Source organism: Ictidomys tridecemlineatus, chromosome 1, assembly GCF_052094955.1.
Source record: "Ictidomys tridecemlineatus isolate mIctTri1 chromosome 1, mIctTri1.hap1, whole genome shotgun sequence".
NCBI classification, from domain to species: Eukaryota; Metazoa; Chordata; class Mammalia; order Rodentia; family Sciuridae; genus Ictidomys; species Ictidomys tridecemlineatus.
The window spans coordinates 138,386,459-138,412,543 of record NC_135477.1 but is presented as its reverse complement, the minus strand read 5'-3'; the positions used below and the strand labels follow the sequence as shown (position 1 = coordinate 138,412,543).

Here is a 26,085-nt window from a genome sequence, read left to right as displayed (position 1 = left end):
TGCAATAACTAGAGAGTGACATGGGAACCTACCGTATAATGCTATGTACTTGTGCTTTTGTTACAATAAGTGAATTGTGTTGTAATTTATTCAAGAGGACCAACTAGTACATCTCAACAAGGGCCAAGAGACTGAGACCCTCATGGTGATGTTTTCTATCGGCATTTGGGCTGGGGTTATTGTTTCCTGGCTATTATTCTGGGCACAGTATGGATAAACTTGGCTGCACAACCTTTTCGCAGAAGGCTGCATTCACACAACTGATTTTTTTTCTCTTGAGATAATTCAGTTTTCTATTACTAGTTTAGCAAGTCATTATAAAATTATTGGCTTGAAACAGCATAAATTCATTATCTAACAATTCCATGAATCAACATGGCTGTCATTGGGCAAGAATTGAGGCGTCAGCAAGGGGGAGCTCCTTTCAAAAGCCCCCAGGGAGAATCTATTTTCTGGCTTTCTTAGATTTTAGAGAAAACCACATTACTTGGCTGGTAGCCCCCTTCCTATGTCTTTAAAGTCAGCACCAGCTAGTTGGGTCCTCTTCATGATTCATATTTCTTCTGCTGTTGCTTCTTTTTCTCAGGAACTTGGGGAAAGGCTCTTCACATTTGAGGTCTCTTGTGATCAGAGTAGGCTAATTGCCTCAAATATATAATATTCTGCTTTCTCCAGCATATAGCAGAGTGAATATACAAACCACATACTTAAAACAGTAAATTGGTTAGCCTTGCCTTTATCCCTCCAGCCAAATGGAAAATCCAGAGGAAATCAGCAGTAGGATCAACCATGGGAGGCTTTAATCTTTATTCTCTTCTTGATGGCATCCATTCTTATTATATTGGGTTGTTCTAGTCATAAAAACAGACAAGTGGAAACATTAGAAATGTGACATAGAACACAGAAGGTAGAAAAAGGTCCTGTTGAAAACACAAGAAAGACGGGAGAAATCAGCATCTAAAGTTGATTTGTAATTGACTTTGACCAGTTGAATATGCTAATCTTTCTAATTTTATGTGTGACTTAAACTATGCATATAGATCTTTTTGTTTTAACTACAGAAAAACAGAACAAGTCAATTGATACTCTCACTGACTTCCTTGTTATTTGATACTAATTGGACATGCAGTGAAGGGAGGCTTTCAGTAAAATTTAAACCACATAATATTTAAGCCATAAACTATGGAAGTTTTCAAATAAAGAGTTGTCACCACATTTCATATTTTGCCCGGGCTCCTAGGATACTGAGAATGAACAAGTTCCCCGTAGACACTAGAAGATTCATTCTAGTGGTTTTCTTCAGCAGGGGATATCTTGTGTAAGCTTTCCTGAGACAGGAAAGATGTAGTAGATTCTGAGTCAGCAATGACCCCTAACCATATGGCCTGTGAACGAGTGCCTTGTTTACAAGATTCGGTGATGTCAAATGGAATGACAATAGTTTTTTTGATGACTTATTTACACAGGAGGATAGGAGATGTTGGGAGAATAGCCACAAAAGGCCCATGTTGAGAGACAGCATTCGGTTTGTGGGCGTATATCAACAGCAGAAGAAACATGAGTCACAAAGTGGACCCACCTACCAGGTCCCAGGAGTCACCATCAGGGGAATCACGATGAGCATATGAACACAGAGGCGCTTTCACTCACACATGCAGCAGAAGTCCAGCCTGCCTTCTGGGCCCTGCCCTGTGACTTCCTGTCCAGGCTTTCCTCAGATTAGCTTTGGGTGAAGAGATCATAATTAACAGAGAGTGTTGATGTTTATAATTAATGATAATAATGATCAATTTAAGACTCAGCCAGGCTCCAGGAGGTACTGACCTCCTAGAGGTGGATGGAGCTAAGATACAACCTTGAGATTGTTGCAGGGTAAAGTGGGGATGTGGTTAAAAAGGTTTCTTCAGGATACAGTCAGGTCCATCTCTCCCATGCCAATCTGTCCTGGCCAAGCAGCCTCCAAGGGCTGCTCTATTCTTCATTATGTTTGTTTCCACCTGGGCACACTAGTTCAGTGACTGCACTTCAGATGCTACTTCCCTGTGGCTTGGAAGTCAGTGCCAAAAGTGTTGCTCTGAATAACAGTAAATCAAGGGAGTAGAAACACTGTGCACACATATCACATAATGGGGCTAGTAAACACACACATCTATTTTAAATTCTTTTTTAGTTTTGAATTCTAAAACATGAGTACCTAATTTCCAACTTTTTTTAAAAAAATCATAATACATCAACTTACACTCTGGATAGATTTAGGAGATCTTATTCTAGGTTGAGAAGAAATTGCTGTGCTGTTCTTACACATTTTTGGTACAAACTAATTTTTTAAGTATTTCTTGACTGCTAACTTGGCAGAAAGAAAAGTGCACCCAATTTTGTAATCCCCACAAGGAAGCATGATTCCAGACCAAATTTTGAAAATCCAACTATACTTTATATTAATAGCTTGTTTATGATTCTTTTTATTGACTGGTTCTTTCTTTAAGCCAATAAGAGAAAACATCTAACATTTCTCATCTGGAGCATCATTGAATGGTAACTCAAGGCCTATTGGCTTAAAATAGAAGAGTAGCTCTTATTATATCATATGAGAATTGAATAATTACAGGAGTGCCTTCAGAACATGCAGATGATCCATGAAATACATTTTTTTGTCTGCTATTGTTTTACTTTTGTCTTTATTTCCCTATTGTCTTGCTTATTGATGTAACAAACGATGGCTCTTTGATATATAAATGTGTTGTCTCATAACTCCCCATAACTTAGGAATAGTCCTTCTTTAGGGCACTGATGCTTTATTTTCTTTTGGACTTTTTTCTCCCTTTTTGAACCATGCATTTCATCCTTAACCTACTTTCATTGGGAAGATTCCCTTCTAAATTTTTACTAATAAATATATTGTGGCTTTAGTGATAACATCTTCCAGAAAAGATAGGATATCTTCAAGTGGATTCCCAATATCTGAAGGGCTGAGATTTTCAGTTCCTTGAAGTGATTCTCAAATATTTAATTAAGAAGAAAAATGTGGGAAAGAGGCAGTTTCAAGCAAGGGTCAAAATCTCAAATGCCTCAGAGAATGGAGCATGAACTATAAATTAAAGAAGCAGGCTAATGGGAAATATTGGACATAAAATATAAACTAACTCAGCTGGCTGGTGAGAAACTTTGAAAAAGTGAAGACTGGCTGGCTGAATTATAGGCACAACTTTTACTCAGCTTTGGCTTAAGTTGGATGTGATCACATGGGATGTAGTTTCTGTACAGCTAGATCTTCTGCTTTTTCAAGAGAAACAAACAAAAATCTGTATTTTATGTGAACATCTCTCAATTTTAAAATAATAGCAACTAATTCAAACATTTTTAACTCTTTGCAGACTAAAAAGAATATATTTATAGGCCATATTTGGCCTATGATCCAACACCTGGGATAGAATTACCCTAAATGTGAGAAAATTATGGTATGTGAAATTATTCATTTGTTACTTTACTCATTGTTAGTCAATAATCTGATTTCCTTCACCCCACCTTTTTCTATTTTCCTACCTTTTAAAATATATATGTATTGGTTGTGTATGGACACAATTCCTTTATTTTATTTATTTATTTTTTATGGATGCTGAGGATAGAACCCAGTGCCCCACACGTGCTAGGCAGGCACTTGATCACTGAGCCATAGCCCCAGCCCTGGCTGCCTTTTGAATGCATTATAGGCCTCTAATGTGATTATACTGATGGTTTCCATAACCAATTCTCCACCACTCCAGATGTAAGTATTGCAATTACAAGGTCATACCTGTGTGTCATTTGTGAGTTTTGGGTAATCTGTGATTTGGATACTCAATATAGAGTGAAAAGTATAGACTTGATCTAACAATAGCTTTCATAGGGTGATATTATGAGCCTTAACAACATAAAATGACCTTGCAGAAGGCTCTAGTTAGAAGTATAAAGAGGGCCTGTCTCCCACATTTTTACTTCCATAGATTTTATAACACCATAGACTATTATGTCCATACCTGACAATTAGGTTGAATGAAAGTGAAAGAACTTTTCTTGGTTTAACAGTGAAGGGGGAGACTAAGAGAAGGAAAATTTTACTAGCTATTCAAAATCAATCTGAAAATGCCAATATTCCTTTGATGCCATGACTTAGGCTAAATGACTTTTTTGAAAGTTTTTCTAGTTTTTAGCCTTAAACATTGTTCCTTGTTGTTCCTTATTCCCGTATGGCCTTTGATCTACTCATATATTATATTTATTGAGGATTTCAGGGGCCAGTGGCCCCTGGTACTGCCCAGAAAAAAGTGTGGAGAACCAGCCAGAAAACTGGGCCAGTTCCTTTCACCTTTGGTTATCTTTGGTCTAAGTAGGATCACTTTACTTTGACTCCCCCTGTGGCAGCAATGGTTGGGTAATCAGCAGAATGTCATTTAAAATTGAGGAAAATATAACTCTACTTAAATGGCAAAATTTCCCCTTATAATTTAGGTCAGTTACTGGCAAGTGGAAGAGCATCATTTTCTGGCTCTTAAATCATGGTGATGGTATAAAAATTACAAAGATATATTTCTGTGGATTGAAATGAGTTTCAAACATTAAGGCAAGCATCTTATTTTCTAAAATGCTGCCATGGTTTAGATATGTGGTATCCCCCAAAAGCTCCTGTGTTAACACAGGAGGTAAAATAATTAGTTTATGAGAGCCATGATCTAATCTGTCCATCTTAGTTTGAATGGACTAACTGGGTGGCAACTAGAATCAGATGGGGTATAGCTAGAGGAGGTGGGTCACTGGGAAACCTGTCCCAGAACGGTTCATCTTCCCACAGCCCCTTTCCCTCTCTCTGCTCCCCAGATGCTTTGGGCAGGGTGGAGCAGAGCAGGCCACACCCTTTAGCCATAATGTTCTGCTTCACCTCAGGCCCAGAGTGATGGAACTGGCCAGCCATGAACTGAACCTCTGAAACTGTGAGCCAAAATAAAATTTTCCTCCTCTAAGTTGTTCTTGTCAGGTATTTTGGTAACAGTGACAAAAAGCCAACTAACTCCAATGTTGTGAAAGAATTTTTTTTGTGTGTGTGTGTGTGTGCACGTTATTGCAATATCAAAGCAACATGCAGCTTGAGTAGCACAAATTTTTATCACTTATATTCTGAGTGCGGTTATGTCAGTCAGGAGACAGAAACGATACCTGTTATTTAAGCAGAATTTAATATAAAGTGCTGTTAACTAGGAATGAGGTTGCAACCTAAGTAGCAAAAAATAAATAACTGCAAGGGAGGTGATAGTTGCCATTCCTAAGGCTTGAAGGATAGAAGGAAAGAGGCTTAGATTATTAAAACTAAGAAAAGGTGCCCAATGGACTGAAAATCATTTCTTCAAGGTGAATCACAGGCGGGCTGGTGATGGCGACTGGTGGGGTAAGGTCAGTGAGTCAGTTTTACAAGTATTGAAAAAAACTGCAAACTGGATTCAGCTGTTACTACAGGAAAGAACTGCTGCTGCGGGTTTAAGATATGCAGCTGGGGTGATGCGCACAGCAGCCACAAGCAGCCAGGAAGTCTTCAAAGGAGAGTCAGTCCCCTTTTCCTCCTCCAGCATTGCATTCTTCTTTGTAATGCTATTGGCAGAGCATACCCTGGAGCCAGCTGGCAAAGCAGAAGTGAGCTGTACAGAGTCTCAGTGCCAGCTGAAGGTAGGAGAGAGGGCTGGGAGTATCAGCACAGGAAGTTAATAACTGACACAATAGTTCTTCCTGATTCTCTAAAAAGCTCATAGAAAAAAAAAACAGTTTTTATTTTCATGTGGAAAAATGTCTCCCCCTGCCCCAAGAAAGAAAGAAAGAAAGAAAGAAAGAAAGAAAGAAAGAAAGAAAGAAAGAAAAAACATCTCTAGGAAGGGAGATATTGTTAATCAATTTCTTAAGCTCCATTGGCACAATATTTATAGTTTTGAGTCTTTGGTTCTGATTTTAAAGAGATTGTATATGTTTTAATAAGTCAGTTTTGCCCCCAAACATTACACTCTTAAAAAATAATTATATTAAAAATGGAAGATTTGGTTGGGTGTGGTGGTGCACACCTGTAATCCCAAGGCTGTTGGAGGAAAATCACAAGTTAGTGAGACCCTGCCTCAAAATAAAACATACAAAGTGAGAAAGGGCTGGAGAGGTAGTTCAGTTGTAAAGCACCTCTAGGTATAATACCTAGTACCACAATATAAAAAAGGAAAGCCTTGAAATTTGAAATATCACAGTTATAACTCATTTTGTGCAAAGTCAAAAACTACTGTTGAAATAAATATTAATTTCAATCTCTAATAAATTTCATGTGAATCAGAAACCCCTTTTAAAAAGTGGAAATAAACATTTCTCTTATGTGAGTAAAGTCCAAGAAAGGTATGCTGCAACTCATACCAAGGTAAGATAGAGGAAATAAAGATGGGCAGGACGGAGAAAAAAGGGAAGGATAAAGAGATGATAATTGTAAATCTAGAATCCCCATGGTTGGATTTACTCCTTGGCTCTGTTTTTTACTCTAAGTCTGTCACTCTCAAATTTCTAAGAAATCTACAAATCTTATAGTTACTGTAAAGTCACTCATTCATGAAAACTGCTTCACTTTGATTAAAGTACTTAAGTACAGTGTTAGCAAACACAATGTGTATTCAGGTTAGATAAAGCAAAGGGAAATGCATTTTAAGAAAATGGTGTCTGGGTACCATGGTGTACACCTGTAATCCCAGTGGCTCCAGAGGCTGATGCAGAGGATCCTGAGTTCAAAGCCAGCCTCAGAAATTTAGCAAGGCCCTAAGCAATTCAGCAAGACCCTGTCTTTAAATAAAATATAAAAAGGGCTGGGGATGTGGCTCAGTGGTTAAGCACCCCTGGGTTCAATCCTCAGTATCTGAGAAAGAGAGAGGAACGGATAGTCTAGGCACATTTCAAACATCTTATAGATGGGGAGACAATGTCAACCTGAGGTTCCTGAAGGAAGAGGAAACCACCATTACCAAGGTTGTTGCCACATCCTTTCCCATGCCCACCCTCACAGTTGCCTTTAAAGGAAGACTGGATATCCCCAAAGTGCATGCCTGGAGCACCTGGGCTCCATCTTCCTTTGAGTTCCACTCTGTCCTACTGTGTTTTTTCCCTGCTGCTTTACTCTCTGATGTGCCCCGGAATTCTTTTTTTTTTTATTAGTTTCTCAAAATATTACAATGATCTTGACCTATCATAAGTTTGATTCAAATGGGGTTTGAATTCTTATTTTTCCATGTGTACAGATTGCAAGTGAAGTTAGCCAATCCCTAAAAAACAAATGCCGGATGTCTTCTTTGATATAAGGGGGGGGGGGTGGTGGCTCAAAGCAGAGCAGGGAGGAAGAGCCCTGGAATTCTTTACTGTGGTAAAAGAAAGTAAAGAAACCTGCCTGGGCTGAGTTGAGGTCCCCTTTTCCTCTTTGGAGGGGACTTCTAGGACTCCTCTTCTAATCCTCACTCCCACCCCTGTGACAATATGACCTAAGTTGGCTCAGGTCTGTGCTCTCTCCTATCAACAGTTATGTAGAGGTAGTCTGGTCCAAGATGTCTGTTAAGAGGTCCAGCCATCGCATCTATGTTCTAAGCATCAGTGTAAAGGGAAAGAAGAGGATTAGGTTGTGCCTCTATTCTTACAAGTCCCACCAATACTTGTACTAGCTTCAAAGAAACTCAATAGATTTTTAGCTCGGTAACATGTCCCAGCTAAAAGTTAGAGCTGTGTTAATTTAAGAGACCTGGGAAGAATAGCTGCTGGTAAGAAACTAGCTATTTCTGCCAGACTCTAGGAGGGCTATTGCCTCATAGGTCTTAAATGGGTCTATCAGGTCCTTTTTGAAAGCAAGACCCATAGGTAAGAAAGACTGGAGAGAAATATGAGGATAATAGGCTGGGAAAAGTGGCAGCTGATGAGTGGGGTGGATCAAAGATATTAAAAACAAAACCCCTTTTCTTTAGAATTTCATTCAGCCTCAGCATCAGCCTCAATTCTTTCTTATTTATATGTGCAACCATTTAAAGTATTAATATTCAATAATAACTAAGAGGAGTCGTGTTGTGTACCAACTATATTTGTTTTATTTTAAAGGACTAAATTATTTTTTAAAAGGTTTAATCACTTTTGGTTGTATTCTTTTCCCTCTTTTAGAGAAATGCCTCTAGTGCCAAGATAGATCTTGGATTTCCATGGTTATTACACTTAACTTTGTGAATTTGTCTCTCCCTTCCCATGAACCCCAAAGGGAATGGAAAAATGGCATCATATTGATAAAACGTGAGCCTTCCAAGACATTCTTTAGATGGCCAATGTGCAAATATGGTCAAAATGAAGAATCCAGGCCAACTGAGTGAACATTTCTCCACAGATGCTTGGGGTGAAGCTGGCTGGCTTTGCAAAGTGGTTCTCTTTATACACTAGCAACATTGCTTTATGATGTGTCTGGGTGACAGGCCAATTTCTTAAGTGATTTAAGTATATGTATTTAGTATTTTCCAGAACTTTTGCTTTTAGAACTAACTTATAGGGTAGAGCAGCTGACCATGCTGTGCCATGGCATACTGCCTTAGCAGAATCACTGACAGAATTAGATACCTCAGGTCCCCCAAATTTACTCATTTCCAGCAACCTCATCTTTTATACTTTACACCTTTATAAAATCATGATGAGAGAGAAATTTCAGGATGTCAGGGATGATAGGAAAAGATAAGATAAAGATTCAAATGGGATTTTAAGATGTGTCATCATGTTTGTGGTAGAGAACTTGTTTGTGTACACAAATGCTTGTGGACCATAAAGCTCCACCTCTCATCCACATGGTGATGTGGCTACAAGCTGAACAGCACGCGGCCTTCTTGGACAGGCTGGGCTCTGAGTCCATTGTCAAAACAGAGTGAACAGTCATCACTGATCTACTGCACTCCCCACCCCCCCACCCCCCCACCCCCGCCTACCAACTCCACCCCTGGCTGGTTATGTACATTTTTTCTTCAGATGCTTGTGAAATCAAGAAAAGCATCTGTATTGCACTTCACGTAAGAAAAAAATCATCTAAAAAACCACACATATAGCAAAATAAAATGATCTCTTCTACTTGAGGAAATATCCTGTCTTCTAGAACCCCAATCTCTCTCTTCTGCTTTTCCCATCTGTGCCCTCTCCTTGCTCCTCCTTTTTGACTCTTTCTTCTCCTAAAGGGGAACATAAAGGCTGGTAAGAGCTTAGTTACACCCTCCCTTGAGGCATATGAATAGTGCATTAAAACAGGGATCAAAACTAAAGAGAAGAAGCTCTGTTGGTGGAATTTAGGCAGAATGAATAATGGAAAGAGCCACATATTGGAGCCAAAGAGAACTGGAATTGATTCCCAGTTCTGTCATTTAGAAACTGTCTTGGGTGAGTTACTTGTCTTTTCTGAGTCACAGTTTGTTTATAAAAAAAAAAAGTTGAAATAATAATACCTGCCTCATCATGATTTGAGAATTAATTTTGAAATTATGTATATGTAAAAAAAGTTAGTGCGGCATCTGGCAAGTAAATATTACTCTCTTACCTCATCAGAAAAGAAATGTAGGAATGTTGGGGTGAGTTATGGGGTTTTCTCAGTATTCTAATCTTCTGGGAACAGAATTGACAGCTGTGTGTGTGTGTGTGTGTGTGTGTGTGTGTGTGTGTGTGTGTATGTGTGTGTGTGTGTGTGTGTGTGTGTGAGAGAGAGAGAGAGAGAGAGAGAGAGAGAGAGAGAGAGAGAGAGAGATGGGGAGAAAGAAGGTAGGGGAAATAGTTTAGAAGAACGGAGGTAATTTGATTGCACTGTTTTTAAATCTGTCCTCTTGTGTACTTTTGGTGTTATTGCTTCCTTGTATCAGGGAAAATGGGAAACTAAATCATAAAGTCCTTGGTGAACAAAAATTTAGAGCAAATGAAAAAAAGTAGTTTGGGGGTTACTTTATCAATATGCTGATAAAATCCCAGTGAAGTCTTTTTACCCTATTCCTTATGTTCTTTGGGTTTACTTTCTTTTCTGGATGGTACTGATCAAGTGGTAGTTCTCTCTGAGTTTCATTTTCTATGCTGGCCACTGTGTTTGGGGCCAACACATTCTTTTGCCACATGTGTTAATATCACTGTCTTAGGATCTGTCAAAATGAAGAATAACTTCCTTCTCTGTGCCAGACCTGATTTGATACTCTGAACTGCAAAGATTCAGACTTTTCTTGGCATCAAAATATAGGACTGGGCTCAGATCTCACAGCTCTATTTTGTTCCTTTTAAACCTGATACCCTGTGTTTCCATATTACTATTGCTGGGTACTTGCTCTGCCTGAACTTTTGTGTTTGCTGTGGTACATGGGGTCTAGCCTCAGATCAGGTGCTTCTCTCACCAAAATCTGAATGGATGCTTTTGAGTCTCTAACCCTGATCTGGGTCACACAGAAAATGAACAAGTTTCAAGACTTCTGAAAATTTTCTTTTTGGGGCTAGATTGACAACTCATGGTAAAATTTACTTATGACTTCCCCAAGATAAAAAACTATTTAGGCTTTTGCCCGTAATGAGATCTTATCATCGTCTTATTGGTTCTTTCTTCTGGTTCATTAGGGAAAAAAACAATGGCTGTTTTTTATAAAAAGTATTTGGACCTGATATGGTGGCACATGCCTATAATCTCGGTAGCTCAGGAGGCTGAGGCAGGAGGATTGTGAGTTCAAAGCCAGATTCATCATTTTAGTGAGGCCCTCAGCAACTCAGCGAGATCCTATCTATAAATAAAATATAAAAAGGGCTGGAGATATGGCTCAGAGGTTAAACCCCTGGGTTCAATCCTGGTACAAAAAAATAAAGCATTTGGAAGACATACATATACAAAACAAGAAAATAAAGAATGATGCATAAAGATACAGCACCAAACAACATCTGGGCAGAGAAGATGTGCAGATATACCCCCAGGATTCCTCACTGCAGGTCCATGGATATTCAAGAAGTCTGCAATACTATTATATCTCAATTAAAATGCACATCACAACTAAAAATATTGGACAAATTTCAACAACATTGGTTTCATCTACAATAATGAAAATTCTTTTTCTTTTGCTTTTACAAGAAGTCCATAGGTTTCATAGAAATGTCAAAAGGATCCATAGCACTAAAAAGTTAAGAATCCCTGAGGTAGGAAGTTTGTATGTTACTTTGCATGATCTGCTGATTTCATTAATCGAACTTTCACAGTTCTTAGTTTTCTCTTCTGTGGTCTTCTCACCCTGAACTCGGCCTCTTAGTGTGTGCCATCTGTATCTGCAGTATACAGCATTTGACAATCTTTCTTTGGGCAGAACATTTCTTTCAACATCATAACAGTGCAATTCATAAATAGAAATTTTTTCATATTTATTTTAATGTTTATTGAACAAATCATGTGTGCTGATTACTGTGATAGCCAAAGAGGATACAAGTCCAATTAAAAACAGTACTGCCCTTTATCACTTATGATCTCAGGGGTGTGTATGTGTGTGTGTGTGTAATAACTTCTTTATTTATGTTCCCACCCTACCTCCGCAGATCTTGGAGACATCTGAGGTTTCATGGGGACTTTCCAACATTCCAGACAGCGGCCCTGCAATGAAGCTCTGAGTCATGGTCTTTGGGCCTAAGGTACTGTCAACAATATGGGACCCCAGGACAGCCAACCTCATTCTAAGCCTTCACTCTAAGCAAAAGCCCAGAGTGAGTCTGGCCTCAAATCAGAGCAAGCTCTAGAGAAAACCTTCTTTGTTAATGGAAAGAGAAAAGAAGGTAAAGATTTCCAACGAATTGCAACAAACTTTCCACCACTCAAAGGAACCTACCTTCCTCATCAACCAAGGCATCCTATTGAGTGACACCCATTTTAGCCTTTTGCCAGAAGCAGAGTGTGTCAATCCTAGGGAAAAAATAAAGACAAATGCTCAGAAAAGTAGACCTGGAACAGTGATACTATCAAAAAGGCCAATTAGGAGCACAATGTCGGAAAACCAGCTGAGCCTCCCTGTGATCCCATCCCGCAGGCCTGGGTTCCGGGTCTGCTACATTTGTGGCCGAGAATTTGGGTCCCAATCACTAGCCATCCATGAACCCCAGTGCTTGGAGAAGTGGCGTATTGAAAACAGCAAGTTGCCCAAGCACCTGAGGAGGCCAGAACCCTCCAAACCTCAGCCTCTCGGTGGCAGTGGGTCCTACAGTCTTACGGCAGAAAATGAGGCAGCATTTCAGAGTGCCCAGGCTCAGTTGCTGCCCTGTGAGTTTTGTGGCCGCACCTTCCTGCCCGATCGTCTCCTTGTTCACCAGAGAAGCTGCAAGCCAAAGGGTGAAGGTCCCAGAGTACCGAACCCCAACAATTCTGATGATCTTCCCAGCCCCAAGAAAGCTTCTAGTGGTATCCCAGCCCGACCAAGGACTCTCATCTGCTACATTTGTGGTAGGGAATTTGGTACACTCTCCCTTCCTATTCATGAGCCCAAATGCCTGGAAAAGTGGAAAGCAGAAAACGACAGGCTTCCTAAGGAGCTCCGCCGGCCGCTCCCACAGAAGCCTCAGCCCCTTCCAACTGGATGGCCCAGCCAAGAGGAGTCAAGTCAAGCTCAACTTGTGCCCTGCCCAAACTGTAAACGGACTTTTGCCCCAGATCGCCTTCTGGTGCACCAGAAGAGTTGCAAAGCTCAATCCAATGGATCACAAGTTCAGAATTTGACCTTAGGAAGTAAAGATGGCCTAAATGCATCCACTAATTCCAAGCATCAAAAGAACATGGCAGCACCCAGTGTGACTGATAAGGTAATTCATGCCATGTAAGATGCATTAGGTGTATCTGGGGATACATTCAGCTTCTAAGGGAATAAGAAAAAAACTGTTCCCTAAATCAGTCATCTCAGCCCCTAGGATGGTTTATTTCAATGTCTTATTTCTGCCTCAATGCAGCCTGTCCAAGTTGATCCCCATGTGGACTCTGGGGGCAATATCTCTCTTGACAAAGTAGACCTAAGAACACCCTTGCCTGGTGGGTTCATATTCCTCTTCAATTCTGCTGCCTAAAAGAGATGGACTTCTTTCTTCCCTGATCCCTCATACCAATTATCCCTGGGAGAGACTGTTATTTGAAAATGAGTCATTAATGCTGTGTCTACATTACAGAGATATAATTCCCATTCCAACAGCCAATATTTATTGCTGGTTTATTTTAGTCATCTACCTTAGGAATTCATTTTTGGCAATGTTGGGTTATGCTGAGTTTATCTTACTAAAATAGAATCTATGTCAAAAACCTCAAATGACTTTAGCAATAATTAAACACTGAAGCACTTGCAGAAATACACATGCCCTGCAAATACAACATTCTTATAACACTTACATAACAATAATAAATGGGGGATTAACCCCAGCATAGACATTGAAGCAACTAGATATATGTTTATGGTTCTAGGAGGTGCTTAATCCCACTGTTGCTCTATACTCTGTGTGTGGACTGATCACAGGGTCCTGACCCCTGACTTGAGTCACTAAATATGTATGACCTCCAGGTGTCCCCAGCTTGTATGGTGAAGAATTCTTGGACTTTTACCTGGGGTCTCACCATCAACCAGGATTGGGTAGGGATGTCAATCAAAGTGGCTACCTATAAGATAGGATAAGGTCCATGTTGTTTGTCCTGTCATTAAACCATGGAATGGATGCACTGTCTGTGTCACACCTTATCAAATTATAATACGAGATGGCAAGGATTTTTTCCGTGGCTTTTTTCTTGAATGCCCAGTATTCTGAAACTCTCCAAACCACAGCCTCTCGGCAACAGCAGTTCCTACAGTCTTCAGGCAGCAAATGAGTCTATAAATTGACCTTTGGGGCAACACAAATTACTCAAGCTGTTGTAAAAGATTAAGCCAAACAAATGAAGACGACCCTTTATTTTAAATCCAACTTTCTTTAAATTATTACTTTGGGGACTTTCTAGTCCTTGTTCTTAAATTCCATGTTTAAAATGAAATGATTATGGAATTACTGGTTTAGGAGATTCCAAGATAATGATTCTAAAGGCAGAATCAGACTAATGAGCTGGGTTAAGTTTTCCAATGAACATTGGGGTAGGGGCCGGTATTGTCTAGCTTCTTTGTATAATGAAACCCCAAGCTTTTTAAGTGTGGCATGGGTTTCAAGTTGGTCTCATAAACATGATCTGTTTTCCCCATCTTCTGGCTGTTGCTTTTCTTCCAAAATGTGTGGGGTCTGGAATCAGAGTAAAAGGATCTGCGTCTCATGGCTGCAAATCAGAAACTCCCTTAGCATTCTAACTTGCAGCCCTGTTTCTTGATTGTATGCATTTACCTCAAATGTTCTCATTACAGATCTAGAGATAGGGAGGAGTGTGGTTAGGACTCTTGTGCTTGTTGTTGTAACACATACTTTATGCTCCAAGACCGGAGCCAAGAGGCTGAGCACAACATGTACTCTCTCAGTCACACTCCTAAAAGAGGCTGGCTGGGCCCACAGTGTCACAAAAACACACCTTCCTGACTCACCCAGTCGTCTGGAGGGGAGAATGTCAGAAAGAGGACAGTGAAAGCCCTTTGGTGACTTGTACATTTAGGTGAGTTGAGTGAGGCCATATAGAGGACACTGCCATATCAACATGTACCCAACCCTGCTCTCAGGCCTGAAAACCATGTGTCAGTGGGAAACTAGCACCCACCACTGTCAAATGTGTGCTGGCCTGTTAGGGATTCATACAGGCATCGGTGGAGAGCATAGAAATTTCATCCAACGTAGGGTCCCCTTAGTTGCCAGAATTGAAACAAGCTTGGGTTAATTAAAATGGAAGAAATTTAGCCAGGCCAGTGGTACATAATAGTACCCCAACAACTTGGAAAGCTGAAGCAAGTTCAAGGCCAGCCTGAACAGTTTAGCAAGATCTTATCTCAAAAAAAAAAAATTAAAAGGGGTGGAGTTGTAGCTCAAAGTTGAGCACCCCTGAGTTCCATTTCAAATAATTAAAAAAAAAAAAAAAGGAAGATACTCCTAGCCTTCAGAAAAGCATAGATGGTTTAAGCATTGAATTCCCTGGAGAAGATGCTTGTCATTCCACAGTGCTTTTAGCACAAACCCTTTCCTTCATAGTGTAGTATTCTTTTTCAGTTGCAAGTTAATCTGGTGGAAGTTTTTCTTTCTTTGTACCATTCAAAATCTACATAGTGCTTCGAATCTCTTGTCTTCCATAAAAAGCATTACCCTATACATTATTAGATTTCAAAATCGCATCTGCCCATGACGACTAACTTTTGGCTGACTGGAGCTCAGGCATTCCTTTGTATAATTCAGATGTCTACTTCATTTCTTCTCTTGTCAATTAGAGCAACTGTCCTCTAGAACCCTGATTAGACTTCAGATTAGAATCACCTGTCTTACCTAATGTTCTCAAGGTTCCCTCAACCTGAATTGAACTCGGGTGAGGGAAATGGCTTTTCTTTTTTCCGAATTATGATTTTACTACTTGGAAACAATTCACTTCAATTGGGTGACAATGACTGTTTTGCTGGCACAGTGCATTGCCCTTTGTGTAGAATATTCCTGCAACACAGTTTGGCTCCATTCCCTCTGACACAGATGCTCCCATTATCCTTTGCTCAAATCTGAACACAAATAAGTGCTGATAAAACAAGCTCACCTCCAGGATCTCAGAAGGCATTTTCTTTGCCCTAAAACCACATATTAGTTTGAATTTGTCCCACTGCTTATCATCTGAAATATAGGCCAAGTTTACTCTTCTAATCTCACAGCAAGGTTGTGAAGAAAACTAACAGCATTTAAGAGGAATAGAACCCTGGTGTGAATTTGTATTTAAAGGGTGTGGCTGTTCTGGGACTGTTGCTCTCCCCACTATTTGGTAAAGCATTGAGCTACTTTTCTTTCCTCTGAAAGAGGAAAACTCTGGATGAACAATATCCAGTTTAGTAAGATTTAAAATGTGATATTAATGTCAAATGAAATTTTGACATATAATATAGAAAATCATAAATTATTATTTTAAATTTTAATGTTGTATCTATTTAATGAGATTTGATGTTTATTTAGTAAATGATTTCCTAAGCTATGCTGAGGAATATAATAATAGAAGTCATTATTACTTCTTATTTTATGATGAATGAATAAATGGACCCTTTATTTTAAATCCAATTTTCTTCCTTTTTTTGTTTTATTACTTTAGACACTGGTTAGTCCTTGTTCATAAGTTCCATGAAATGGAATGTCAGAAGCTGATGGTAATCTATTCTTTAGCTTTAGAACCTTTCAGAATAATGAGAACACAAATTGACAGAGTAAAATAAACAACGGCCTTTTCCTAGTTAACTGTATTAGTTAGGTAATGCTAGGGGTAATTTTCTTGAGATTTGCTGGTAACACATGAAACATTGTCCTTAAAACAAATCCTGCCCTTTATTGCTAAATAGGCATGTTTTTCAAAGGAACACTAACTTTTCTACAAACAATTGTCTCTCTGAATGTAGTTTTAAGTTCCTCTTGGCATCCTCTATGACCAGGTTTGAACTAAAAGCTCCTCAGACACATCTCTAGCATCTGGTGCTGCCATCTGGTGTTTTAAAGTGATGTCTTCTACATTACCAAATATCTTACTGCCTTTCTTCTCCTTGTTTTCCTCTCCAGATGTATTTGAGAAGGTACCCTTGTAACACAAACGCCAGTTAACATATGTGACTTAAAGGTATAAATGCTGTTTCCTGGTGAAGTATCTCTTTCTTTAAAGGTGGGAAACTCTTAGTGGGAAGGTCAAAATCAGAAAGACTGAGAAGGGTGACATGGATTTTCTTGCATCTATACATTTTGTATGTGTGCATGGGTATCTGCTAGATAAGACAAATTTGGAGTTTAGGGGAAGAATGAATGAAAGGGAATTAATTATTAATGAGTATCTTGATTAAAAAAATACTGGAGATGAAAGTTATTTCTACACAACAGAAACTTCTTCCTTTCTCTCTCTCTCTCTCTCTCTCTCTCTCTCTCTCTCTCCCCCCCCCATCTCCCCCCCACACACTCCTTTCTTCCTTTCTTCTTCCCTGCCCCCGCTTCACTGGTACCAAGGATTAAACCCAGGGGTGCTTAATCACTGAGCCATATCCCCAGCCCTTTTTATTTTATATTTTGAGAGGCTCGCTCAATTGCTGAGGCTTGTTTTGAACTTGTGATCCTTTTGCTTCAGTTTCCTGATTGGCTAGGATTGCAGGCATGCACCACCATGCCTGGTCAGAAATTTATTCCTAACAGTTCTTGAGGCTGGAAAGTTCAAATTCAAGTTACCAGCAGGAATGGTTTCTGGGGAGGGCTGTTCTTTGTTTCTAAGTTGGAGCTTTGTTGCTCTATCCTCTGGAGTGGGGGAAAAACACTGAGTCCTCACACGTCAGAAGGGATGAAAGGGTAGGACAGGGCTCCCTTCAACTTTGAGCCTTACCATACGGTGCTAATAGCATTCAGGAGGCTGGAGCCCTCATGACTTACCTTCCAGATACCACACCTCTTAATACTGCTGCATGGGGAACTTGGTTTCAGCAAGCTTTATGATCAGCTCTTTATATGCATAATTTTAATCTTTACAATATTGTTGTAAAATAGATATCGTATTTTCTAGTTTCCAGGTGGGAAGACTGAGGTTAAGCAACTTCCCCAAGTTACATAATGGGTTCACATGTGGGTGTCAGAGCTTAGGTCTGTCTAATTCTAAAGTAACACATCTTTTCATGTCACTATGAAAGAGTTGGAGGAATAATATAGAGAAAAATCATAGCTACCTTGCCAAGCTTGAGTGTTAGATAGGACAAAGAAGGAAGAAGCCTGTCCATTCACTAGTATTTATCATTGGCCATTGACCTAAGTACTAAATATATAGTCATGAAAATGTAGACACAGGTCTTTACTTCATGGTTTATACTCCTCCGAAAATAATATGAAAATACATACATACAAATTGCAAGATGACAGTGCTAGAGAAAGCCTCAAAGAGGGCATACTTCAGTTGAGAAGATGGGAAAGCACCAGCCAAGAGCAGATATGAGGTAATGGAATGGCTATAAGGGGAGACATTCAGGATAAGGTTAGCATGTGTGAAGGTCCTGAGTTGAGCAAGATCATAGAAGTAAAAAGTCCACATGTGGCTAGCATCTAATAAGAGAAAAGGGACAGGTGCACAAAATAAGGCTATAGGGCAGCATTGTTCCTTCCAGCCACTCTCCACAGAGCAGGATACCAGTCATTTGGCTATTCCAGGAGCCCAGGTAAGAGTGGATGATGGCGTGACCTGAGTTTTTGGTAGGAGAGCCATGCAGATGCATAACGGGCAGATCCTGGCGATAGCTGGGATGTGCAGGGATAAGAAAAGAAGGCAAGGCTTACTCCCAGATTTTGAACTCAATCAGCTGTACTAGTTGTGTCATTTTCTAAGATGGGGAAGACTTGAAAAAGAGCAGGTGTAGGGGATTAGAGTCAATAGTTTAATTCTGGATATATCAAATTAAAAATGATTGTGAGATATTTAAGTAAGTTAGATGGGATATATGAGTCTGGAACTCAGAGGAGAGGGCTGGGCTGGGACATGCACTTGTGAATTATTAACACACATCTAAAGAAATCAGAATGAGAACTGGGCTAGAAACCAGACCCAGGATGAACCCTGAGACAGCTGGAGAATGAGTAACTGGAGACACAGGACAAACGCCTAGAGAGTATGCTGCTATGGGAGCTGAGATCAGAGTAAAAATCAGGAATAAGGGCATGAAAAACAGTGTGAATGAAGAGAGGTTGTGTAGAATGAGGTTAAAAAATATTGATTTGATTTGGCAGAGTGGATTCATTTGCTGACCTTGCAAAGGATATGTTCAGTGTAGCTGTGGGCTCTGCAGATTGCATGTAGGATAAAGACAGGACCCATTTTGAAGAGTTTGGCTCTAAAGACTAGGAGAACTAGTGGTAGGTTAGAAATGGAAATGTTGGGTTCAGAAAGGTTTCTTCAAACTACGGATATCCTGAGTCTTCGGGATATATTTGAATGATTAGGATATAAATCCAATGGAAAGGACATTGAATAAGTAGGAGAGGAAATCAGAGAAAATGAAAACCCTGGAGGGGAAGCAGACTCCAGGAAAAGAATCACCAGTGTGTGTGTGCCAGACGTGTGAGAGCAGGGCACTTCATTATTTCAGGAGTGTGTTGAATCAGATGAAAGCAAGTGTGTCAGATGGCAGTGAGTCATGGAGGAGCTTCAGTGTGTTAGTTTATAGCCTATATTTTCTTGATGGAATATCAAGCAAGCTTATCAAGCCTACCTCATGGAAAAGAGGTATAAGGGGAAGAGAAAAGGGCTAATTTTAAGAGCCTTCTTGGTTCTTGGTCTCCGTGTGCCTGCTGTTAAACTGAGTTTCTGAAATCAAGAACATGACAACCAAAACTATTTGCCTCTATGATCCATCATCCCAAGAATGCTTGGAACTCTTTGGAAGTGGTAGATAAAAGTGGTAGATCAGTGGGATCCCAATTGGGGTGCTTGCCCTTTTAACCATCAGTGGCCCTGGTTCACCTGCTCAGCTGGGCTGATGTCATGAAAATCAGCCTTGACCTCACAAACTGCCCCTTGATGATGCTGGCAGCTGGACTATTAATGTCCAACTCCATGTGTCATATCTTCATCTTTCCTTGGGGTCAACCATGACCGCATATCAGGGCAGCCTTCTAGGATCCCGTGGCTCTCAGGTGTAAAAGGTGCATCATTAAGGTAAAAGACCCTTTTACATGGTTAGTTCTGAAAGTCAACCCAGGGGATCTATATGTATGGTATATGTGTGTGTTGCAGGGGGTGAGGGAGTGTTATAACTTTTAAAGCAGCAGCAACAAAAAGTGAAATTGGTGTATAGTTTCCTCATTTAAAAATTTGAAGGATAATACCTATACAAATTACAAACTATCATTTTTATATGCAGCCTCAATTTATAAGTATATATCAAGTATTAGTGGGTACAGAGACTATGATAGATAAGGCTGCCTCTCTCAGAACACAGAGCTCAAGGCAAAAATAGGGTTTTATATGGCTTTCTGCTTCTCTGGAAAGGAAAAAAAGTACAAATTATAACTTCTGTGAGAGGACAGTATCACTTTTTATAAACCAAACATTATATCAAAAATTGACAAAAACTTCAACACAGTCATATTCTCAAAGAATTAATCTAACTTGAATGATTTCATATGTCTTCATAAGCCTGGTTCTTCCTGTCAACCTCCTCTCCCTGATTTCAGCCCCAAACACACATCCATAATTTCTTAGTAATTGATGCTTAATAGAGCTTTACATAATGACTGAATGGATATACATGGTTCTTATAAATCCAAATTCTAATGGCAACAACTAAAATCTTTCTCCAAATTCTTAGAACACCAACAAAGTCAGTACAACACAACCTGGAAGGAGTCCTTATTGAATTGGAGGTGACTGTCCTGGGAGCAGAAATGTCAGTCCTCAATGTGAGGCACTAGTTCTGCTTATGACTAGGCAGAGAGAATTTTTCTTAGGATTTCTTTTTTTGCCTTCCCTTGATGCTTCTCCTCCTTATATCCTTTATCTTTTTCTAGCATTGACCTCTATCAGGTTGTCCTATATATATAAAGAAATATATTACAAATTGAAGAAGGGCCTACTAAATCCAGGAACTCAATAAATTTATAGCATTCCTGCTCCAGTATCTGCTCTGACACCATGATCTGTCTTTAATGTCCCTAAGCAGCATGCACATTCCAGATGATCTTTAATCAGAGAAGGTGAAAACGCAAAGGTATCACTGATCCCAACTTAAAGCTTCAGGAAGTAAGTGGAGGCAGAGGGTATAAGCAAGGATACAGAGGTACCAGCACCAACTCTGATAGGGGGAAGATAGATAGATAGATACATAGGTACATAGATGTATATGATTACATGTATGTATAAATACACACATATCTGTTAAAGTTAGAATTCTTTCTGGTCTATTCAAGTTGATAGCCTTCTTTTAACAGAAACTCCTTTGGCCTTTGGCCTTTACCCATGAGGTAGAGGCATACTAGTATGTAAACTGTAGAATAAAACAGATCCTGAAAATAACCTCACTTATAAATTCAGGTCAGATAGAGGCTATGCTTTCCTTTAGTCGTAACTGTGGACACTGGACATATGAAGTGGCTGTCTCCATTTGTGGGTTTTCCTCTCTTTTCCCCATGCTTTGTTTCACTCTGTGACCTAAAAGTCACTGACCATGAAGGTCAGACCTACTGCCCAACTGGTGAGCACAGGAACCAAATATCAGTGAAATCCTCTAGCTATTTTCTTTCAGGAAAGTAATTTTTTGGCAAGAATTTATCAAAAAAATTTAATCAATGTCCCTTAAGGTATCAGCAGGGAAAAGTTTTATCTCAAATGTGAGAAAAGGGGTCAGGGGGCAACTTCAGCTAAGAAACTATATTCCTTTCATGAAATAGACTCAAAATTGGTATTAGTTCTTTGACCTGAATTTTCAACATTGTATCTCAGGATAAACTAACTAAAATGTCCAACACATATTCCACATATCAGTGGTTCTTTTTTTTTAAAAAAAAACTAGGTATATGAAAATACTTTTAATATTTACAGTATTTCCAAATAAAAAGGCAAGCCTCATTGTTAAAAGGAGAAAAATAAAATTTTAAATCGTAAGTAACAGACTCTCTTATAAAAGTTGGCTAATAGACAGACTGGATTGGAAAATTCCTTTATGTGGTATCCAGTGATTTCCAAAAACAATTTAATTTCAAACAATGATCCTTCCAGATGTGAGATTTGGGTAGAACTGCTTGAAAACACCAGAAGTAAATGTGAAATACCAGTTGCTCCTAGACAATCAAATTCTACAATTGTTGAGGTTTGAGATTGAACTATACAGTTACTCCTATATATTTAAATGCTATTTATATTTTGTCTGCATGTGCAGGACATGCCTGAAGGAATGAAAATTTAATTGTACACTTTCAGTCTCAGTCAAGTTGTTGAAACTGTTTTAAATGACTGTAGGCAAAAATTCTGACTTTGAGAAATGAGTCTTTGGTGGCCTGTCATCATATTCCAATCTCTTTTCCTTTCAGTACTTTCTGTACCTTCCCAACCCCTGCCACCTCCACCCACTGATATTATTCTTAGAAGGAGGTTTAGAGATCTTCATAGGAAAATGCCTCTCATAGGTCCACTTGCATTCTGAAAGAGGATCTGGGATAGAGCAATGTTTAACCCAAAGGAATAAACATTTAAGTAGTTAAGAGAACAGAGTAGAAGCTTTTTTGGTTTCCCTCAAATCCCATTCAATGGCTGACTCAGTGGATCCATTGGCAGAGCATGATACTTCATAACCACTGATGACTGTATTATCTCTAATCCCAAATTTCTCAAAGCGCTGGAATCAGACAGACTTGGATTTAGATCATAGATACACAACAAAAATCACAGGACCTTTGAGCAAGTTTCTGAACTTCCCCAGTCCCAATGTCCATACTGCTACTGGTTGAAATGAGAGAATGCATGCAAAGGAGATGGGATGATGCCTGATAATGCGTCATTTGTTAGCTCCCTCCTGCCCCCTCCATAGTAGTAGTGTGGTGAAAAGCACGGTTAGAAGCCACAGTCTGGGACAAAACAAATTATTTGTGCCTCAGTTTCCTAGTTTGTAAAATATGGGTATTGAGTCTTACCTTGCCTAGAGGATTGTTATGAAAATAAAAGAGATAAAGCATGTAAAGTGCACAGTACAGGACCAGTTTCTTAGTAAACGCTGGGTAATTGTTAACCAGTTTTGTGCTACTTGGTCAGATGATTTCAATACATACAAGGATCTATAAAAGAGTTTTTTGTCTTTTTTTTTTCATCACAGGACAAGGGAGAGAACTTTCTCTGTTATTTCTCCCATGCAAACTTTCTGCACCTTATGCACTTACCACAGACATCTCAATTATTTGGCATAATGGAAGGGATCAGGAGTGTAGAAAATCTGAAACAGCAGCTAAGATCTAAATTCTTTGTTTAATTTTGTCATGCAGAAAGAAAAACACTTGTTGAGGAATGACATCCATTCAAACAGCTGCACAATCACACATTCCCTCAGACTGTGGCAAGACAGGTCCTGTTTTTGATAGCCTGGTATCCAGTGGGGAATGCAAAAATCCTCCAGAAAGTAAATGACTTGAGGTTTACCCATTGTTATTGTGCATACACTGTCTAGAAATCAACCTCACCCTTTAATGTAAGAGCTACTGTGCCTAAGAATGGGCTTCAAGCCTTCCATCAAGATCTGTTGTAATTGCGGTTATGTTTAAATTCAAAGCAAACAGGCAATCTCGAGTATGCTGATCTCCACTGTGTCACTGAGCTATTTCTGCACTAAAATACCTTCCCTCCTTCCTGAAAAGTGTTTTTGTTTTTTTCTTTTTTAAAATTTCACAGAGATTCAGTCCTATGAATCAAAGCACTAATTCTATAGGAGATGCCAGGTAAAAAGCAAAGATCCACTGAACATATCAACAACCTTTTTTTTTTTTTTTTTTTAGCCACTGACACATTAAAACATCATCCCATTTATTAGAAATGAGATACAAGCAAAGACTTTTTACTAGGGAGATTGAGGGATTGGGGAAATAGGTTGTTCAGAGTCATAAGCACAAATGCATTCAGGGGAGCGCAGACAGCATAGAGAGCAATGGGAAGCACTGGAGCCTGCAGCATGGTATCCTGGACAATAGGTCCCACCTAAACATATTCACATGTAAAACTTTTAAGAACATTGAGCTGGCCAAATGAAACATACCTATTCACTGAAATGGCTGTAGGTAAGGTACATCAATTTACAATCTTAAGAACCAGAGTATGAAGGCAAGGGTAGGTAGCGACACAGGCTAGTGAAGCATTACAGATGACACAATGCTGACAGGACCCACATAGTTTGTGACAGTGTGTGCAGGGAGCAGGAGCATGCATACCTCATGTCTGAGCACAGGCAGTCCCCACCATTAACCAGCATATGGATCACCTGCATAAATCTACAGAGCAGGAAGTCATTCCTGCATGTCAGACACCTGGGAGCCAAAGTTGAGAATAAAAGGGTCACAAAGAGTTCAGGATTTTAAAAGTTTCCTTGTCTGAAAAATAGTTCTCAAAATTAATCTGTCTGAGTTCAAACATGTCAGTGGGCAGAGAAGTCAGGGGAATGCTATCTCCACTCAGCGGGTCCCCTTCTCACCCTCCCCACACCCTTCACTCTTGGACTACTGTCATGTGGAATGGGCTCTGCCCCTGCCAAACAGAGAGCTGTCGACCTATTTCTCCAGAGATAAACCTTTAAAAAATATTTCCCAATAAAGGTAGTGAGTTGGGTATGATCATTCCCACCATTAGGGCCAGTTCTCCTTCTGTACCTAGCACAGTGCCTGGCACATAGCTGGTAATCAGAAATACTTCCTGAGCAGTGGACTCTGGGCTGCAACTGGATCAACTACTGGGAGGCAGCCCTTTCCTCCAGATGCATTTCCATTTAGCACAGGTCGCATCTGATTCGGTCTCAGCTGCCCTTTCAGCAGACATCTCTGGTTTATTTCTTCTCACAATGTAACTGTACTATCGCTCTTTAGAATCCATTGTTTTATTGAATTTATGAAATTGAAAAATAACTGATTGAAGCCAGATACTACGGACTAGCCGTGCTGCAGTCATGCTGTATTTCAGACACAAAATACACATTATCTAGGGACAGTTCTAGGTTCAGCTGTGAGACAGGGTGAGGATTGTGATGTCTATCTCTCTCATGGTCACCTTTTATTTTTTTTTTTAAATTTCACAAGTTGTAACTTGTATCGTTACAGATTAATGATTAAAACCATATGGTTGGAATATGGTTGGAAAATGTCTGAAGGTAGGAATGCCTTTTTCTAATTTGTTGAAAGTCGTGGTTTAGGATAACAAGGGCTGTTTTCTTTTTAGGATACTCTTTCACCTCTGGGTCCCCTGAATTCTCTTTGACCCCAAGGTTACCCTCAAGTGACTTGGGGAATGTGACTGTTTTGATGCAGGGATGTTGTGGTGCCAACTCAAAAAAAAAAGGGGGAAAAAATCATTAAATTTTCATCATTTAAAAAATATATTTCCAAGTAATATACAAAGCATGTTACTTAGGAGAAGAGCCAGGAATTTCATGTGCATACTTAAAATAATATGATAACAAAAATTATCTTTTACATTTTGATATGATTGTTTTGGCACAGCCCAACAAAAAATGGTCTCATCATGAAGAACAGGCCAAAAGCTTCAATGACAATAAATAAATCCAGCAAAGCACTACCTTCCAATGTGTGAATGCCAATGGCTTCCTCTATTCCCTGGTAGTAGTTGGGTAGTTGTTCTTGCGACTTTCTAGAGCCAAAGTTCTCAGCTTGATCTTTCATCTTGAGCTGACTGATCCTAAAGAAAATAATGATAAGATGGAGAGGAGGACAAAGATAAGTCAAGTGAGGTGTAAAGGGATGAGTAGTTGGAGGCAAGGAGATCCTTTCAAGTATTTCCTAAATCAACCAAAAGTAATGAATGACTCTTGTGTTCTTGTATGCATACACACACACACACACACACACACACACACACCACTCACTTGCTTTTATGTACTACTGAATCTTAAAATTCCTCACACTGAAAAATGAGAGTCAGTTAGTTTCCAACAGAGAAAATACCATGCATGGGGCCACAGCGTGAGAGTCCTACTTTAGTGTTTTCATCCCTGGACTGCAAGAGCCCAGGTCCTGACACTATAGAATTTGACTTTTCTTTGTAAAATTTCATATGAATGGAGTTTTTTACTAGTGCTCTTTCTCTGTCAGGGGAAAAAAATAATGTACTAAAAAAAAACTCAATAAAACATTTTCTAATTTTCCCCAGGTCTTTGACTTTTTCAGGTTTTGTGTTTGGGGATGTGTAGTATTTATTTTGTT

At 39.5% G+C, this 26,085-nt stretch overlaps 1 protein-coding gene and 1 long non-coding RNA gene across 3 annotated transcripts in view; one reads left to right on the top strand and one right to left on the bottom strand.

Annotated features, from left to right (window-relative positions):
• Positions 1 to 14,251, top strand: part of Znf474 (zinc finger protein 474) — a 28,702-nt gene extending 14,451 nt beyond the window's left edge. Inside the window, exons 2-3 of one of the 2 annotated variants that reach the window (XM_013360995.3) lie at positions 3,375 to 3,458; positions 11,593 to 14,251. In XM_013360995.3, the coding sequence (XP_013216449.3) occupies positions 11,809 to 12,861 (1,053 nt within the window). In that variant the 5' untranslated portion in view covers positions 3,375 to 3,458; positions 11,593 to 11,808 and the 3' untranslated portion in view covers positions 12,862 to 14,251. The remainder of the gene's footprint in view (positions 1 to 3,374; positions 3,459 to 11,592) is intronic. The other variant, XM_078048409.1, reaches the window with a different exon arrangement.
• On the bottom strand, positions 1,586 to 25,557 carry LOC144377389 (uncharacterized). Its single transcript, XR_013438364.1, has 3 exons — positions 25,443 to 25,557; positions 11,880 to 11,953; positions 1,586 to 1,723 (listed from the first exon to the last, which is right to left on the bottom strand). It is a non-coding gene; the product is annotated as an uncharacterized LOC144377389 (long non-coding RNA).
• Between the last annotated feature and the right edge of the window lie 528 nt (positions 25,558 to 26,085).